The sequence below is a fragment of the Falco cherrug genome, chromosome 1 (genome assembly GCF_023634085.1).
Source record: "Falco cherrug isolate bFalChe1 chromosome 1, bFalChe1.pri, whole genome shotgun sequence".
NCBI classification, from domain to species: domain Eukaryota; kingdom Metazoa; phylum Chordata; class Aves; order Falconiformes; family Falconidae; genus Falco; species Falco cherrug.
Genome location: NC_073697.1, coordinates 111,916,527 through 111,932,875, shown reverse-complemented (window position 1 = coordinate 111,932,875; position 16,349 = coordinate 111,916,527). Strand labels below are relative to the sequence as shown.

Genomic DNA, 16,349 nt, shown 5'->3' with positions numbered 1-16,349 from the left:
CTGCTTTTCCAAGGGCCTCGCTGCTTTGTAACAGCCAGCGCTCTTCCTTAAAACCCTGCCTCTCCAGCGAGGGCTCTCGTCACACTCCGCGCGGAGGTGGCTGAGGAACAAAAATAGACAAATTAAGAAAACCTCAAAAGGCCAAGAAATGAAAATGTAAGGATTTCGGCTCTGCAAGCTCAAGGTTTGCTTTGCCTCCACGTTGCGTCAGCTCTGCTCTTCCCCTGCTGCCTGCCTTGGAGCTGCACCTTCCCGGGGGCAGTGACGACCCCCCCGGCCCACCCCAACTCTACCGGGAAGCTGAGAGATAGCGGGACCTCGGGGGGGTCTCCCTGGGAGCGGGGCACTCGGAGCAGTGTGGTGGTGCCGGCCCCACACCACATAGGAAGGATGAGGATGGGTTTTGGGGTGGCAGCCCCAGCAACCTGTGGGGTCCTCTCCCCAGGAACCTAAACCCCTCATCTGGCCATTGTTAAATGAGGAATAAACTCCCCCCTCATCCTGGGCGGTTCTGAGCTGCTCGCACCGTGGTGCAGGGGTGTTTTTAATGCTGGTGTCACTTGTGCTTTTAACCTTCACCCCACCGGGAGCTTTATGCGTTTGTCGCAGGGTTAGAGGATGCAAAGAGGGAAACTCGGGGGGCCTTTGACCCAGGGGCGCAGCAGATGCGGTGAGTGCCAGAGCTAAAAGGCAATGTCAGCCCCTCCCCGCACTCGGCCGGCGGTGACGGTGGGAAGGGGGGCCGGGGGCACCCAGCGGGTGGGCTGGGTGCTGCCGAAAGGCTGGTGTCCTCCGGCCCCCCCGCAAGGAGCTGCTTTGGCCAGGGCGGGGGTGCGGGGCGCAGGGGGACTGGAGGGTTTGCTCTTGAGTGCAGGAGAGGTGGTGGGCAGCAAGGGCTCTCTTGGGCACCTGCTCACCCCGTCCCCAGCGTGGGGGGGGGGGCGGTGGGTCTGTGGGCCCCCTGCCCCAGGCAGGCAGCCTGCGCTCCCAGAGAGGTACGGTCCGGGCTGTGCAGGGCAGCAGCAGCAGCAGCTCCTCCAAGGCAGACGTCGTGTTGTGGGCACGTTCCCGTAGGAACTTGTGCATCGCTTGGAAGAGATACGAAGGCTGTGTGGGGATGAGATGCTTCAGCGCCCGCGGTTACGCCCCGTGATGCCCTTGGCGGTGGAAGGGCTCAAACCCACCCCGTGGGGTGAGCCACGCGGGCACCCGGCGCATTCCCGAGGGGTGCGTCTGGCCTGCAGTCCATTAGGTGATCATTAGGGCTATTAGCTTAATCACCGGGGTGTTTTCCTCCCTAGTCTGTGCTCAGGGTGTGATCAGCAGCTGCAGGGTCACGCAGGCCGGCTGAGTGGGGAGCAGATGGCTGCTCTCCACAGGGCTGTGGCACGCCGTGGGATCCACCGCCATCCATCCATCCATCCTCTCCAGTTTCCATGGCTACGCCAGAGTTTTACTCTTCCCCGCCTTCGGCCGCCTGCACGGGCGTGATACAAAAAAAGGGCCCTGCGTGATGCAAAAAGCCCAGGGACGTAGGACCTCCCAGTTTTTGATAGCAACAGCTGCATCCCAGGGTGGCTGAAACCTGAGAGTGACCGGCACTGACCGCCCCGGTAGCACTCGCGTCCCAGCCGAACAACGAACCTTTGGAGCGTTTGAGAGAGCTGGGACACGGGTTTGGGGTACTGCCTTCTCCTCCTCACCCCCCTAACAGCAGCAGGGACCCGAGGGGAGGCAGTGAGCAATCTTCTGGGGATAAATCCAGCCGCTGAGCCATCGTCCACCTCTTGTTCAATGCGAGGTGACAGCGCGGAGCAGAGATCCCTGAGCAGGCGCTCGGGCTCTGGCTTCTTAATGGGGGGAAACAAAAACCCCAGCGTTAGGTTGCTGCGTGCGATTTAAGTGGCAGAATGTGGGTCACTGGGGGCCTCTCTGGGGAGGCAGAGGGCGGGCTGTCACAGCGCGGCAGCGTTTCTGGTCGCTTTCCAGTGACACGAGGAGCAGAGCGGGCAGCGTATCCCAGCCCACGGCCGCAAGGGGAGATATTTGCAGAGGGGCTGCCGGGGCGCAGGGGCCTGCGGGGGTGCACGACTGTTTCCAAACCCTGGGATGCTCTGACCCACGGGGCGTGTGGGTGAAGCGGGAAGTGTTTCCACAGTCCAGGCATGTTGCACCTGGCCGCGTTCGGCTGTGGGGAGCCACGTGTGCCCGAGGCTTAGTCACCGCCAGGGCAACCCTCGTGCCTTGGCCCGGCCATCCCTGCCCACTCCTGGCTGCCCGCACCACGCGGAGGGAGGAAAGCACTGTCCTCCTGGCCAGTTTTTCTTCTGCTGTCCCACCTGGTGGGCTGTAGGTGACTGGGGGCTCTCTAGGGTCATGGGGAGCTGCTCCATGGTGGTTCTCTGTTGCACTGCGGGTGCCCTGATCGCATCGCCTGGCCCCTTGTTTGGCAGCGGGGGTGTGGGGATGTGCCTTGTGCAGGGACAGCGGTATGGGGCTGCATTTTGGCAGCTCCCTTGGCTAAATGCTGGGCACAGAGGGGTGCCGGGGTGCTGTTTGGTCTCGGGAGGGTGTGGTGAGCTTCATCCGGGTGCTCGCCTGCTGAGTCACGGGGCTGTGCAGCCACGCAAGCCAGAGCCGTGGTGTATGTGCCTCCAGCCCGGCTGGGGGGGATGCTCTGTGTCCTCCCCCGACCCCTCTCCCCGCGCCCCAGGAAAGGCTCTGTGGCCAGGCGGGGAAGCAAGGGCTGCTGGGCTGACGTGGCCTGGCAGCTCAGCCTCCCCGGAGGCACTCGCTGCTCCTCACACCTCTCCCAGCACAGCTCCCTCCCTCCGCATCCCGGCCCGCACACATCGCCTGCCTCCCGGCTGGGTGAGCTGGGGTCTCTGCCCCACCGCACGGACCCCAGGCACCCCCTGGAAGCCCAGCCTGTGGCGGGCTCCCGCAGCGCCTGCCCCTCCGGTGCTGCACAGGTGCTCCAAGCTCACGTCCCCATCGCATTTAATGGGAAGGGTTGGGGAGTGCTGGCGCCTGCAGATGCTGGTTCATGAAACATTGACTTTCCAGACAGGCTTTGCAAAAGAAATGAGATGTCAGTGATTGCATGGGAAGCTCAAGGGATGCCAGGTGGCTTTCTCTGGTGCAAAAGGTGATCCCTGCTTGGGGCTGGAGCTGGTGGTGGAGCCAGAATTGCCCAACAGCTCCTGCTCCAGAGAGACCCAAAACACTGGGCACCTTGCATGCCCTGAGCTTGCGCCTGACCCCATGTCTGGGTTTCTCATGCTCTTTCCTACCCCATTGTTGCCCACCGGGTTCCCGCACAGTCCTGACCCAGCACACACGTGGTCTGGTGGTGGCTCCCCACACTTGCTCTGTGGGGAGCAGCCAGGCAGGCTGGGGGGCTGCTGGCGGGGTCGCTCCCCCGCACCCTCCGTGGGGTCTTGTCGCAGGGCACAGGGTGGCAGCATGAGTGCTTTTCCTGTGCCACTGTGCGCGCTTTCTCCCTGCTCCCTGATAAATCTGTGCTGGTTTTCCCTGGAAGGTGGCTGGACCTGTTTGATGGAAGAGCAGCGGGGATATGGGGCATAGCCGAGGGGTTTGGATTTTTCCCTTTTTCGTGTCACACCAGCCAGGAGAGCAGCTCAGGCATTTCTGTAACCACTGCTGAAAAGCTGCCGTTCCAGTGCGGTAGTGTTTGTCTCCAAAAGGAGATGGTTTAGGTTTCACGGGCCCCACCTGATGGGAATTCGAGCAGGCGCTAAAACTAGGGCTTCTTGTGTCTGGTTATCGGCGTTACCTGCTCAGCTGGGTGGCCGTGGGGGCTGCGCTGGCGGTGACATGGGCCCTGGGAACTGCTCCAGCACCCCCGGCACCCAGGGCTGAGCCACCCCCGGGCCGAGCGCATTTGCTGCTGGTGTGACGGCAGCTGTAAGACCCAAAAAAAACCCCAACCCCAGCACCGATCCAGCCTTTAATGACAGGCAAATAACACAGCCCTGAAGATTCATACCGCGCATACCTCGTGCACCAGCTATTAGTGGTGACTAAGACGGTGCTGGGATGGAGCAGCAGCCTCCCTGCATCACCCCAGTCCCGGTGTAATTAATTCTGCCGGTACCTGTATCGGCACATTAACCCAAACTGGCTGTCTTCCTGCCTGTCCCCAGCCTTGTTCCATATTTAATCTTTCATGTTCACCTGAGTCTCTAATTAAGCCAACTGCAATCCTTAGCTGAGAGCCTGCAGTGTACTGACGAGGTCTGGCACTCCCGGAGCGCTGTGCATGCAACACCCGCGCAGCAGCCCGCCAAAAACAACACCCAGGCTGGTGGCTTTTCCTTTGCTTTTCCTTTGTTTTCTCTTTCCCCCCCCCCTTCTTTTTTTTCTTTTTCTTCCTTTTTTGCTGCTTCGGAACTGAACTAACACTGGTCCTAAAGCAGGGTCTGAAGCGAGGGTCTGTTAGCAGCAAAGTTCTTAAAAAAGGTGTGTTGGGACTGGCTCCCCTCTCCTTCCCTTTTTGTTTACAGCAAAGTCATGACCGATTAGTTTGAGGTATCTGAAAAATGCTTTTATTGGGTTTCTTTTTGCTGGCAGCCCAAGCCGTAGCCCGAACAAGCAGCCGGCTCCCGTGGCCGGGCAGGAGCAGCCGCTGTCCTGCCCCACGTCCCGCTGGGCTGCCTGGCTGTTACAGCATCCCGGTTAAAAATAAAACCACACGCCGAGGCAGTGAATGGGGTTCTGATTTCCCTCGGTTGCCACACGGGTCTGGGTGATGGGGAGAGATGCGCGATGTAAATAGAACAGCATATCCATGGCAACCTCAACTTTTCATTATTGTTAATTACTTGCACAGTGCCAGAGCCGCGCATGGCGCTTCCCGGCGCGGATAAAGATAGATCCCCCCTTTCAAAGCTGCTCTAAATGACACCGAGGCGACAGCTAGCTCTTGGGAGGCTGGAGCCAGGGCTGGCAGGCAGCGGCGGAGACATTTTGTGAGGAGTCGGAGAGGAGCTGGGATTTAAAGGAGGAGGGAGCGTCGAGGCAGGCAGGAGCTCGGGGGCAGCTTTCCTCCCCAAACCCACCTTCCCCGAGCATTGGGGAGCAGCTCGGAGGGGCCGTGGCAGCACGCCTGGCTGGGAGGAGGGGGACGAAAGTGATGGGGAGAGGGGCTGCCCTGTGCCCCAGCGCTGGCTTTTCCTTCCCCTCTGTTTAATGGTGCTCGTGAGAGCGCGGGGGCAGGAAGCGCGGGCGGCGTTTGTCCCTGGAGGGGCAGGGATGTGTTGGTGTTGGCTGGAGCGGGTGCCCCGAGGAGCCTCCTGCAGAAAGCCTGCTCTGTTTCGAACCAGCGCAGCTGAGCTCGCTTCCGAGCGGCTGAGCTCGGCCTCAGCTGGCACCGTTCGGCTGGGGTTTGCTTTCTGTCCCTCCGGTTTTGTTTCACTGGAAGTGGTCTGAAAGTCCTTGGGCGAAGGGGTCCACGTCCTGCCCCCCCGCCATCGGACATTCTGGCCCCAGCTGGTGTTAGAAGTGGTTTGATCTGCCCCCAAAATCCTGCTGTCGCTGTCTGACACCAGGCGGGTGCGAGCAGCCACGGGATGGTGTGCATGGACATGGGCATGGCGCTGCCAGCCCCCCCACCCCTGGCCCCCATCCCACCCCCGAGCCTGGAGCAGGCACAGACAGAGCTTTGTAACCCCGCGGCCTTTTCTGGAGCCATTGAATGGTTTGGGTTAGAAGGGACCTTAAAGATCATCTCATTCCACCCATGCCATGGGCAGGGACACCTTCCACCAGCCCAGGCTGCTCAAATGCAACTCCGCTGGCCTTTTCTCTGCGGCTTAACGGGACGTTGTGGTAGAGCCTGGCAGTAAAACATAACCGGAGCAGCAAAGAGGTGCTGACCCCGGGACGGGCACGCTGGAAGCCTGTTACCTCGCCTGCTTGGGAGATGCCTTGTGAAAGGGGAAAACCCACTGTTTGTGCACTTTGATGCTATGCGAGGGTAACATCCCAGCCCTGCTTCCCCACTGCCTTGTGCCCTCCTGCTCACCTTGGAAAAGTCTCTTTTCTGGTTCCCCTCCCGGCCAGTTAAAGGACCGCAGCTCTTGCCTTTCCAGAGATCTTTTTTCCCCCAACATTTTCCAGGGGGTCAAATAATTTAGCGCTGCCCGAAGCACAGGGCTCGGCAACAGCTCAGGTTTGGGTAGCTCTGCATTTGGTCCCAGCAGGTCATGCTTGCGGCACTGTCTGGGTCCCTTCAGGGCAAAGGGATGTCACTCAGGTTTGCTGGGTGGGGATGTCGCTGGTCTGGGGACAGTCACAGCAGGCACTGATGTTTGGCTTGCCACCTGCTTTTTTTGTACAAGTCATGGCATAGGAGACTGGGCGAGAGGAAAGGTAACTTGGCTGTTTGTTTAATGTTAAAAGACACCTGGGAAAAACATTCCCAAGGATTTACAGCTAGCTCTGTCCCTTCGCTTGGCATTCCCAGACTATACAGATTCAAATTCCTACAGACTTTAATCTTCCACAGTAGTTTATTACTGCTGCTTTTCTTTAAATAGTTGTATTTTCCGGGTAATCTAGTGGTCACATCCATACAGCCACCGTTGTGCATTTATCTCTTCTCTCTCGTGGTGAGAAGCTGATGGATATAGATACAGGCAGCTGCATGACCTTTACAGTCTCACTCGGAGTCCAGGAACGCAGATGTTAAGATTGTTTCAAGTCATTTTGATTTTATTACAAACCAAAATACTTCACATTCAGTAGCACCTCAGGTACACAGGATAATTACACTTGGGGGGGGAAAAAACCCCAAACCTCAAACCTGAACACCTGAAATAGGTATCAGTATCGTTGTAGCTCAGTTAGGCTTTTCTACACAAGATCCCAAACGTGAGAGCACCCAGCATCCCACTGCTTTGGCTGTTCGGTTAATCGTGGGATGTCATTTGAGTGTTGCAGGTCGGCAATGGAGCTGCCGGATAAAGACTTCACTGCCTAGTGAACCACGCCAAGCTGCATCTGAAAAGAACCGTCTTCAGCATCCACTTGTATTTTAAAATACAAACGTTTGGCGCTGAAGTCGTACCATGGATCATTTGATGTGACAGGGTGTGTGTGTGGAGTAACTTGCTGTACCTCGTCATCGCGTTGTTGCTCAGCTGGGCATGTCATCGCTCTCACGGTGAGCCGAGGGGATAAGGTCCCACCAAGAGGAGGGCTGGGCACGTGCTCTGGGTGGTTCGTGCTGCTCTTCCGCCGTTACCTTTTGCGAGAGAATGTCGGGGTCCTGAGCGTCTTTTGATTTACGTTGCAAAAGGCTGCTCCGGTTGTAGCATCCAGCCTTTCCAACATCCAGCCTTTCCAACCCAGATCTAAGCTGAGGGATTATATATAACTTGACAATCACAAATCAAGTGGTGAGCAGATGAAGCTGATTGGTTTGTACAGTGCTCTCATGCTGTGGTATGTGCTAATATCACATAAAAGTAACAACTGTTGAGGAGCTTCCCTGCAATGTCCTTTCCCATCCTTTATCACAATTAAGTTAAAAAGACTGGACCACTGCAAGCTCTATTTTTGTATCCTCAGGCGTGTGCTATCTGCTTTGAAAGCTGACACTTTTAGGAAGGAGTACAAGAAGGGAGGGGACTGTGTTTCCATACCCCTGTACTCACACAAAGTCAAACGGTGACTCTTATTATGTGCTACTCTTCTGCCCGTATTCTGTGTCGCTGTCAGCATAAAAGTACCGTGATTCTCTTTTTAGTTACAAGAGGTGTTAGAAATGAATGCCCATTCACATTTAAAGATTAGCTTATATGGCATATGATTCTTTCCAGTGCTACGTGGCAGCATAATTCTGACAACAGCAGTGTTAAACAGCAGAGTCAAAAGGAAACCAGACAAAGAAATGTCAGTATTCATACAATTCAACAAAGCTCCCTACTTGTTTTTACAAAAAAAAAAAAAAGCCCCAAAAGATTTTAAACAAAAGGAAATGTCCTTCATTCAACGCTGTTAAAATCTTTCAGCGCTGTCAAAGTGACTTCAAAGCTTCTCCACATCTGCCTGCTCCAGCCAAAGCAATGATGTCTGTCCTCAGGCTTTCGTGATGTACCCTTCTCTGATAAGGAAATCATAGATTTTCCTGGTTTTGTTCACATCGATCTTGATGAGTGCTCTCGCCTGCGCCAGTCTCAGGCCTCCTTGTTTGTTACACTCGTTCACTAAAGCAGCTTTATACTCTAAATAGGCTCCAGGGACCAACCTCACCATCTGACAGAGCTGGAAAACAAAAGGTGAAGTTAATAAACAGTAACACTTGTCATGCTCTTTCATTCCATGATGCCTGTTGGGGAAGTTAGTAACATTGTGAATATTTCCCTGAAAACGTTTTAAATGTGTGTTTTTTTTTTTTTTGTATGGGGGAGGCATACAGTAATTGCATTATGAGCTGTTTCGATCCACAGGTAGGGAGGGGAGGAGCCTGCTGGCTGCTGCATTCAAAAACATTCCTGACTTAAAAAATAAACTAGGAGGATGAAAGCAAGCTCTGGGCTCACAGGAGCGTAACTATGAGTGTGTCCTGTGTGGGCGTTGTTCTTTACAAACCACGGGAAGTACACATGCCAAAGAGACTTGCAACCAGCAATTCAGCGTGCTGGACGAAAGCCAGGGAGGGCAGCTGTCTATTAATCCCCTGCAGACTAAGTCTTTAATACCTTTCTACAAAAGCAGATGCACACAATGCCGCCCCCCCCCCCCCCCCCCCAAGCCTAGGATGGAAACCGCGCGGGGGGAGGGCATTATACGTTTGGAAGTTTGGTAAAAGGAATCGCTTTCACATGCCCCTGTGCGCTGCTGGTGGGTTGCGATGCTCCCAGTTAGCTCCCAAATACCAGCCACCTTCTAGATGGCACGCTGTACCGCTCCCAATGGACGTACTGGCTGTCTCCTCCTTTTAATAAGGAAATGCTTAATAATTGTTCCTCATTGATAGGAAATTGCAGAATTCGGAGGAACTCAGACTTTATGTCTCAGCTGGCGAGGAAATCAGATTCCCCATATACACTAATGTCCTAGTCACAATTATTTATATGCTGAGTGGAGCCAGAAATGCCATGTTCCATGGCGAATCTGTGATCTGATTTTCAATGCTGCCATCTCCAGTGAAGGGGAAACAGCTTTTACGCAGAGGGAAAAGTCTGAAATACATCTGCAATTCACATACACTGACATCTGCCTTCTGGACAATCTAAGAACAGATTATTTATAAAAAACAACCCAAAAATATTTTATTTCATTAGTTTTCCAGTGTTGCCTTTCACTGAAGTAGAGGGCAAGCCTGCACTGAGATGCAGAAGAAACTGAGCTACAAACACAGGGCAGGCCCCTTGCTCGCTGTTTGCCTCTCTGGGGGCTGCAGCCCTGTTTCTGTCTGCTCTGTGTTACCTTCCCTGTGCCACCGATTGCTTTAGGTGACCATACAGGTGCACCCCATACGGGACCGCACATCTCAGCGCCAGGCTGAGCTCACCGCTAAGAACCCATGGCTTAAAGAAAGCCAGATTCCATCCTTTGCACATGCGCATACAAACAGCTTGGTATATCCACTGTAAAGCAGAAAAAGGGGAAAAAAACCACATGAAAAGAACAATACAGTTACCACCTCCGTGGGTCACGTTAGTGTTACAGTGAAAAACCAGTGATAACTGGTTGAGGTTTGGCTGTGAGATACCTCTAATGAAAGCACTCCGCTATTCAGTTTCAGTGATCTGTCCGGTGAAGCCCTTGATGAAATCCTCTGCCGGTTTCAAAACCAATGTTCATTAAGAAAAAATAACCCTCCTGCTCGCCTCGGCCTCACAACAGAGGCAGAGAGGATGTCATACTCTGGATGTTATAATAGCACATAATAACACCCTGGTGCTCTCCACCTTTCTCTGCTAAATAAGCTAATGTGCAGCAGCTGTGCTGTGCGTATAGTACGGTAACTGAAATTAAGAAGCCAACTGGAAAACCTGAATGATTTTTATGAGCAGGAAAGAGCAGTCAGGGCGTATAACTGAGGTGACATTCACAGCACCTGAGACAGATGGTGTGAGCACCCCTGCACTGTGCAGAGAAAGTTGTACACAGACTATCTTTCCATTCTGTTCCCTTCCTCACCTCCTTCTCCTTCTCGTTGAGTTTCTCAGTGCCCGGGAGCCCCGTGAGGTTCAGTGGTGGGGCACTCCGTCTACCTGCAGAGACATGAAGGGAAAACACTGAGGACCTCTGAGCAGTGTGGCGGTGGCGGTTCCTTAGCTGTGTTATCACAGAGGCAATTACATCCCCGTGATGTTAAGCCAGTATGATCTGAGTGTTTATAGACATGGGTTATTTAGGGCTCAGCGTAAAACCTTCACTGATTTGATAAAAGGTACGGTTTTGTAGCTGACATAGCACTGCGAATACTCGCATGAGGCCTCTTGCACTGCTAAGCTGGCTCGCAGGAGGAACTGGAAAGCAAGTTTTCTGTCAAATGGGCAGGGGCTGCGGCTGGCTGGGCTGCACCTCTGGCTGCACAGGCTGCTCTGGCTGGGGTTAGGGCGGGCAGTGCCTGCGGAGGGTGTGCACAGCACACAGGGCCAGCTCCCAACGGGTGTGAAACCAGCATCTTACAAAGATGCTGAGATCTCTTCATGGGATTGGCAGAAAATTTCTCTGGCGTTACTGACGACTTCATGAAGCAGAGTTTTCTTTAAAGGCCTTTAAGTACCATGCAAATATCGTAAAGCAAATGCAGTTTGTGGATGTATTTTTGTCTGTTATGATAAACCATATTGAAAGAAAAATCTATCACAAGGTAGTCTGATAGTTCTCACTTTCACCGTTGTTTATAACTTTGCTGAACTTTAACTGGTGGAGCTTAAACTTTCACACGGGCTTTCTACTTGCAGGTTTGGTTGTTGGTTTTTTTCCTAATAGCATTTCTGTTTTAATTTCCAGAGCTCAGAACAAAGCTAGGGCTATTAATTTACATTTATAGAAAGTTGCCCCCATGCTGCAGGTTGCATATTTAGCCCCGTTAGACATAGGTCTCTCTATCCCAGGGCAAACTTCCCAAATTTGGCAAAGTGATGAGATCTTGGGAAAGCTGCAGCTCCATTTTCCCAAGGACTGTGCTGGCTGCTGCTCCAGACCCTGCCCTGCCTGGGTCTCCACCTCTGGGACTGGGGAGTCTCTCTTTTTTTCTCCCGTGCATCTGTAGGGAACAGATGGGAGCCTGGCTGGGTGAGGGGAGCCTGACCAGAGAGAGCACTGAAGGGCTAGAAAGAAGCCAGAGCAGTGAGTCTCTGGTAGGTGCAGAAGTTATTTTGAACCACTGCTTCCTCTTTCTATGGCCTGGAACGAGCTTGCTATGATGAGACATGATAGAATACGGTTTTATTCTTTTACAAACCTAGGAAATTACACAAATTATATTGAAGAAAACATATTAAGGCTGCAAAGTCAAGATCTCAAAATCTAGAAGTGAAGTTAAGCAACATTAATTTGCCCTCTTGTATATTCAGTATGATGCAGCCTTTAATTATATAGACACGTGGCAGTTTTTCCACAGTATTCTTGCCTTATTCAATATGCAAGATGTTTGCTTAATTAGCAACTATATGGTATTTTGTTTGGGTTTTGTTCAACATGTGATACTGGTTGTAAACAATGCATGCTGTCTGAGTTCCATAGGCAAAACATTTCATGTTCTCTTGGGCTCTTCTCCTTCATGGGCCACTGAATATTTCACAAAAAATTATTTTCATTCTTTACACTAGCCCTTCAGCTGGGGGGGGGGTACTGTCCCCATTCCATGGGCTCTGGATGCCTGGCCTGAGATACACAATGCTATTTTGTCTCCAAAATACCAGATCTCAGTGATCACCAAGTATGTTTAAAACATAGTGCTTGCTGCAATGACTAATTGCTTGGTATTCTGACCCAAATTCCCAAGGTACCTGGCAGAAATGAGGAAGAACATAGAGACTTGCTGTCCACCTCTGAGAAGTTTGGTTCAAGCTGTTTATCAGCATCCACATAAAAACTGGACGCAGAGAGAGAGAGAGCTAGAAGCCAGTTTTCCCTGGCAACATTTAACAGCCTTATAGTAAAACTTTATCGTAGTCTCATTCATTGCATATCACCCTGTGGCCTCAACAAATGAGATGGGATTTCATAGAAGTCTTGTCCACAAGGGCTCTGACTGACCCCTGAATCTGTCCTCACAGAGCACTGAAAGAACTAGGGTTCCTCTTGGCAACAGAAAGCCACAGTCTGCGGTTACAGAATTAAAGAACATAGAAGCATATTCATAGGAAAGGAAAACTGAAGTTGCATAGGCAACCCGTGCCATCTCATTCTGTCACTCTGGGGTGCTTGGTGCACCCATGGCCTGTTCCTCAGCAACTGTTTTTTGGTGTTCTGCCCTCCCAAATCTGCTTTCTGTCAGGGTCATATGGCATGTGCTATACAGCTTCACTAAAAACCTGGATTAGCTTGATCTTTTAAAGATAAAATGTTGTTCTCATGTGAAAATTCTTTCCTGCCTTGTTAATGTAGCTTTAGAATAGGTTTTCTACCTGTAGTCAGAAATTCATCAAAAACTCCTACAGGATTTGCACGTGGAATGAGCTGCAGATTGAGGTAATGTTGACTTAAGCAGTGCTTAACTATGAGGCTTAAGGACCGATACTTTAGCACTCAAGCAAAAGAGCCACTCTCCAGCAGGCTGTCAGAACAATATTACTTATGTATGGCTGGCTTTTTATCACAGATCGTCATCTAACAGTTACCTGAATTTGAAGGAACTGGTACTGTGGGAGTCAGGCCGGAATCACTGAAAAGAAAGGAAATTTTCAAATTGCCTTCATGGTTTTTTTAAGAATAACTGCATATATTGCCCCTGAAACTACTTCTTCCCCAACTCCAATAATTATACAATTCAACTTGCATAACCCAGGTGCTGATCTGAAGTCAACAGGATTTCTAAATATTTAGCACTCCCAGACTGAAGACCATGCCTGGAACCTGTTTTAAGAAAAGAAAAAAAACCAACCCAAAAACAAAGGGAGGGGGTGGGTAGGACAATAAAAAATTCAGTGGAGACTGACTGGGGAAATTACAGATCATCTTCTCCGACCATGTGGTTTACAGGATGCATTTCCTTTGCATTGCAGCTTGCTCCCTAAATCAAAGTGCTTATGCAGGGTGACTACACATTAATAATGCTGCTACATCTAAAATCATCTGAAACATTTAAAGTGTCATCTGTGCCTTCATTAATATCCATAAAGACCTCATTTCCCTCCGTGACTTTATTAACGGCAGTTAAGTTCCTGAAATATAAAAATACAGACAAGCGAGGCTTTGAGCCCTTACTAGTCACTCCTTGTCTGTAGTGCAACAAGCACCACTGCTCTTATCTGCAGTTTCTCGCCCCGCTGAATTCTGTGGACTGTTCCTACTGCAATAAACTGGGAACGTGTTTGTTGTCACACAGCAAAATGTGTTTGATGCAGCTGACTAAAGCACAGGTGTGTAAAACTCCCAGCCTTACTGTAACCGTACATATCAGCTTGTCGACTGAGCCACTGCTGGCAGGCGCTGCTGTCCTGGATGTACTGCAGGACCTCAGAAAGCATAGTGCGCTTCAGGCGCTCCTCCTCTCTTGTCTTCTTAAGGTGATCGTATGTTCTGGCACCTACGGCAAACAGACACCACGTTCTTGCCAGCTGCCTTGGTCAACATTTTCAGACTGTTGGGTTTTCTGCTTTAGGAAATCAGTGAGAAACTGTTCTCTAGCTCTGGACCAGACTCAGCTATTCTCCCTCATGACAACTACTTGGCATCAGAAGGTATTAGATTCCACCCTGCACCCCTCCCGCTATTAATTTCAGGCCAAAAACAAACAAAAAAAGGCTTCCATGATCCAAGTCTGGGATAAACCAGGCCATTTCATTTATGTAGAGGTCTTAGGCCTCTCTCCAGATATCACGCTTGTTGACAGCCAGTGAAAGTGTCCAGAGATAAAGCACTGGAGACCACTGTGCCATGACGTTTTTTTTTCTGAATCGGCTGCAAAGTGGTGGCTAAAGCAGAGCTCTGCTAGACAGCACGTTCTCCAAGCTGATGGCTCAAAGTAGCTTTAAAAAAGCACAGCTGGACTGAAGCATTATTGCTAAAGACTTGTTCAGTTGAAGAGCTAGCAAACGTATTTCAAAAGTAAGTGTCTTTTTATTCAACACATCCTAAATGTTGTAAAATCATCCTTCCACACCTTGATGAATGGGAATGGGCTGAATAATGCATCAGGTACTTACTACAGAAATTGGTGATTCCTGCTGCTCTGTATTCCTGTAGTCGCTTTATTTCCCTTCGCAGCTCAAATTCCACTGTTTTACCCCAAGAGTAAGCAGAAGGGAAATCCAAAAAACAAATGTGGGTCAGTGGGGGTGGCAGTCAGCTGTGGTGTAACATTGCTGTTTCTCACTTGTCTACACGGTTCGGCTATGAAGTACACAGAACCACAGACAGGGTTAACCTCTCTGCACAAGTCTGTATCAGATCTCAAACTCACCGTGTCCTAACACTCCTCCATCACAGATTTAAGCTGGTTTCTAGCATTTGTGTGCTCAGAAAAGTTATTTTATCTTCATGCTTTGACAGTTCCTTTGCTGAATCCTGGACAAGGCAAATAACCATAATGTAGGATTTCTGGAATGCATTTCAGTAGTTTTGAAAAACTACTTAATCCAGGCTCCTCAGAGCATCTAATATTGTCTTTGAACTGTGATTTTCATAACTGGACCTTCCAAAACTTTTCCTTGCAGACAACTCTTTTCCGGGAGTCAGTAAGATTAAATACCTGTGTTCCTTTTGCTCAGAGATATTCACTGCCTATAGCTTTTATCAGCTGGCTTCCAGGCATTGCTTACTTTTACAGTGAGCAAGTTTGCTCGTCTCAAATTTGTTTACTCATACTACTCGGGAGATCTGTATAATTCGTGTACTTGGCTATCAGGTTAACTTGAGGACTTCGCTGTCACTACAACAACAAAACTGGGTTCCAGGGCTAGCACTCACATGTGGGACTCATGATTTTGCTGGGTCATACTTTTGGTATTTCACACACAGTGTCCTGCAAATACAGTCACAACTGTTTAAGTGCTTTGTTCCTTCTAATGAGCAACAATTCTCCCCGTTTAAGTCACAGAATTAAGCAGGATGTAATGACTCGTACTGGAATTTGCCTAAATGCATGCTATGATTATGCATAAAGACTCAAGATGATTCGGTGATGGAACAATGCCTCTCCCTTTAAGGTAAGGGACATAATGACCTCAGTACTATATAATTATGTACACACATAATGGTTTAACGTGTATCTTTCAAAGAACTCACAATTTGCTGCCAGTTCCTGGTTTCTCAATACAGACATAAATTCTAGGGATTTTGTTCTCTCACTGATACAGAGTCCCAGTAAATGAATAGTGGTCTTTTGATAAGAAAATATTACTTCTAACACATGACCAGAATGTTCAGTCAACTGTGAAATCAAACAAAGAACTCAGACTAAGTTAGTGGAAAAAAACACTTGCTGCCTATATAATGTATCAAACCACAAATGTATTTGTTTTTCTGAGGTAGGTAGATGGGGGAGGAGGAGACAAATAACCTCCTGCCCTCCAGGAGTGGTATATATTTAGGAAAGATTGTAGATGATGCAACCGCTCATTAAGCCTATTGAAGAAGAAACATGCTAAAATCTTCAAGGTACTTACATGCATGGCTTTCAATGAACTTATCATGCTCTACCGGTCCAAGAATTCGTGCAAACCGTCGCATTGTTTCATAAAGGTCTTGAACCTCCTTTGGATATCGCCTTTCCAAAACTAGAGGGGGGAAAAAGCGACACACTTTTATCACTCCTACTGGGAGAAGAAAATAAATTCAGTGGAACGTGAAGTGACTACCCAGCCCCTGTGAACTGCCCAGAGATCCAGATCTGGTACACTTCTTGGCCATTTTGGTGTCACAACTACAAATTGCTGAGTAAAAAGCAACAAAATTGCACACCCCTTAAAATTCTAAAAGCATAAAGGATGATAGAATAGCGAAGTGCACTTGGGATAGTGAGATGCACTTAGAAAGCCTAGATTTCACCGTCACCCCTCTCCCTCCTCAGTGGAACCCGAAATGCTTCTGAAAAGCAATTCTGAGACAATGACTAAAACAGAGCTGGGAGTAGTTAGAGCCAGCCGGTTGGAAACAGTCGGGGCAGGAAATCTGCTGGAATTCAGACCATCTGAATA

At 50.3% G+C, this 16,349-nt stretch overlaps 1 protein-coding gene across 5 annotated transcripts in view; it reads right to left on the bottom strand.

Annotated features, from left to right (window-relative positions):
• Positions 1-6,714: 6,714 nt before the first annotated feature.
• Positions 6,715-16,349, bottom strand: part of TADA2A (transcriptional adaptor 2A) — a 31,879-nt gene continuing 22,244 nt past the window's right edge. For 2 of the 5 annotated variants that reach the window (XM_055720418.1, XM_005439701.4), the window contains exons 11-16: positions 15,819-15,929; positions 14,358-14,429; positions 13,606-13,738; positions 12,831-12,874; positions 10,174-10,247; positions 6,715-8,289 (exon numbers count right to left, since the gene is read on the bottom strand). In XM_055720418.1, coding sequence (XP_055576393.1) covers positions 8,104-8,289; positions 10,174-10,247; positions 12,831-12,874; positions 13,606-13,738; positions 14,358-14,429; positions 15,819-15,929 — 620 coding nt within the window. In that variant the 3' untranslated portion in view covers positions 6,715-8,103. Of the gene's footprint in view, positions 8,290-10,173; positions 10,248-12,830; positions 12,875-13,605; positions 13,739-14,357; positions 14,719-15,818; positions 15,930-16,349 lie in introns of those variants that run through there. The other 3 variants (XR_008733844.1, XM_055720433.1, XM_055720439.1) reach the window with 3 other exon arrangements.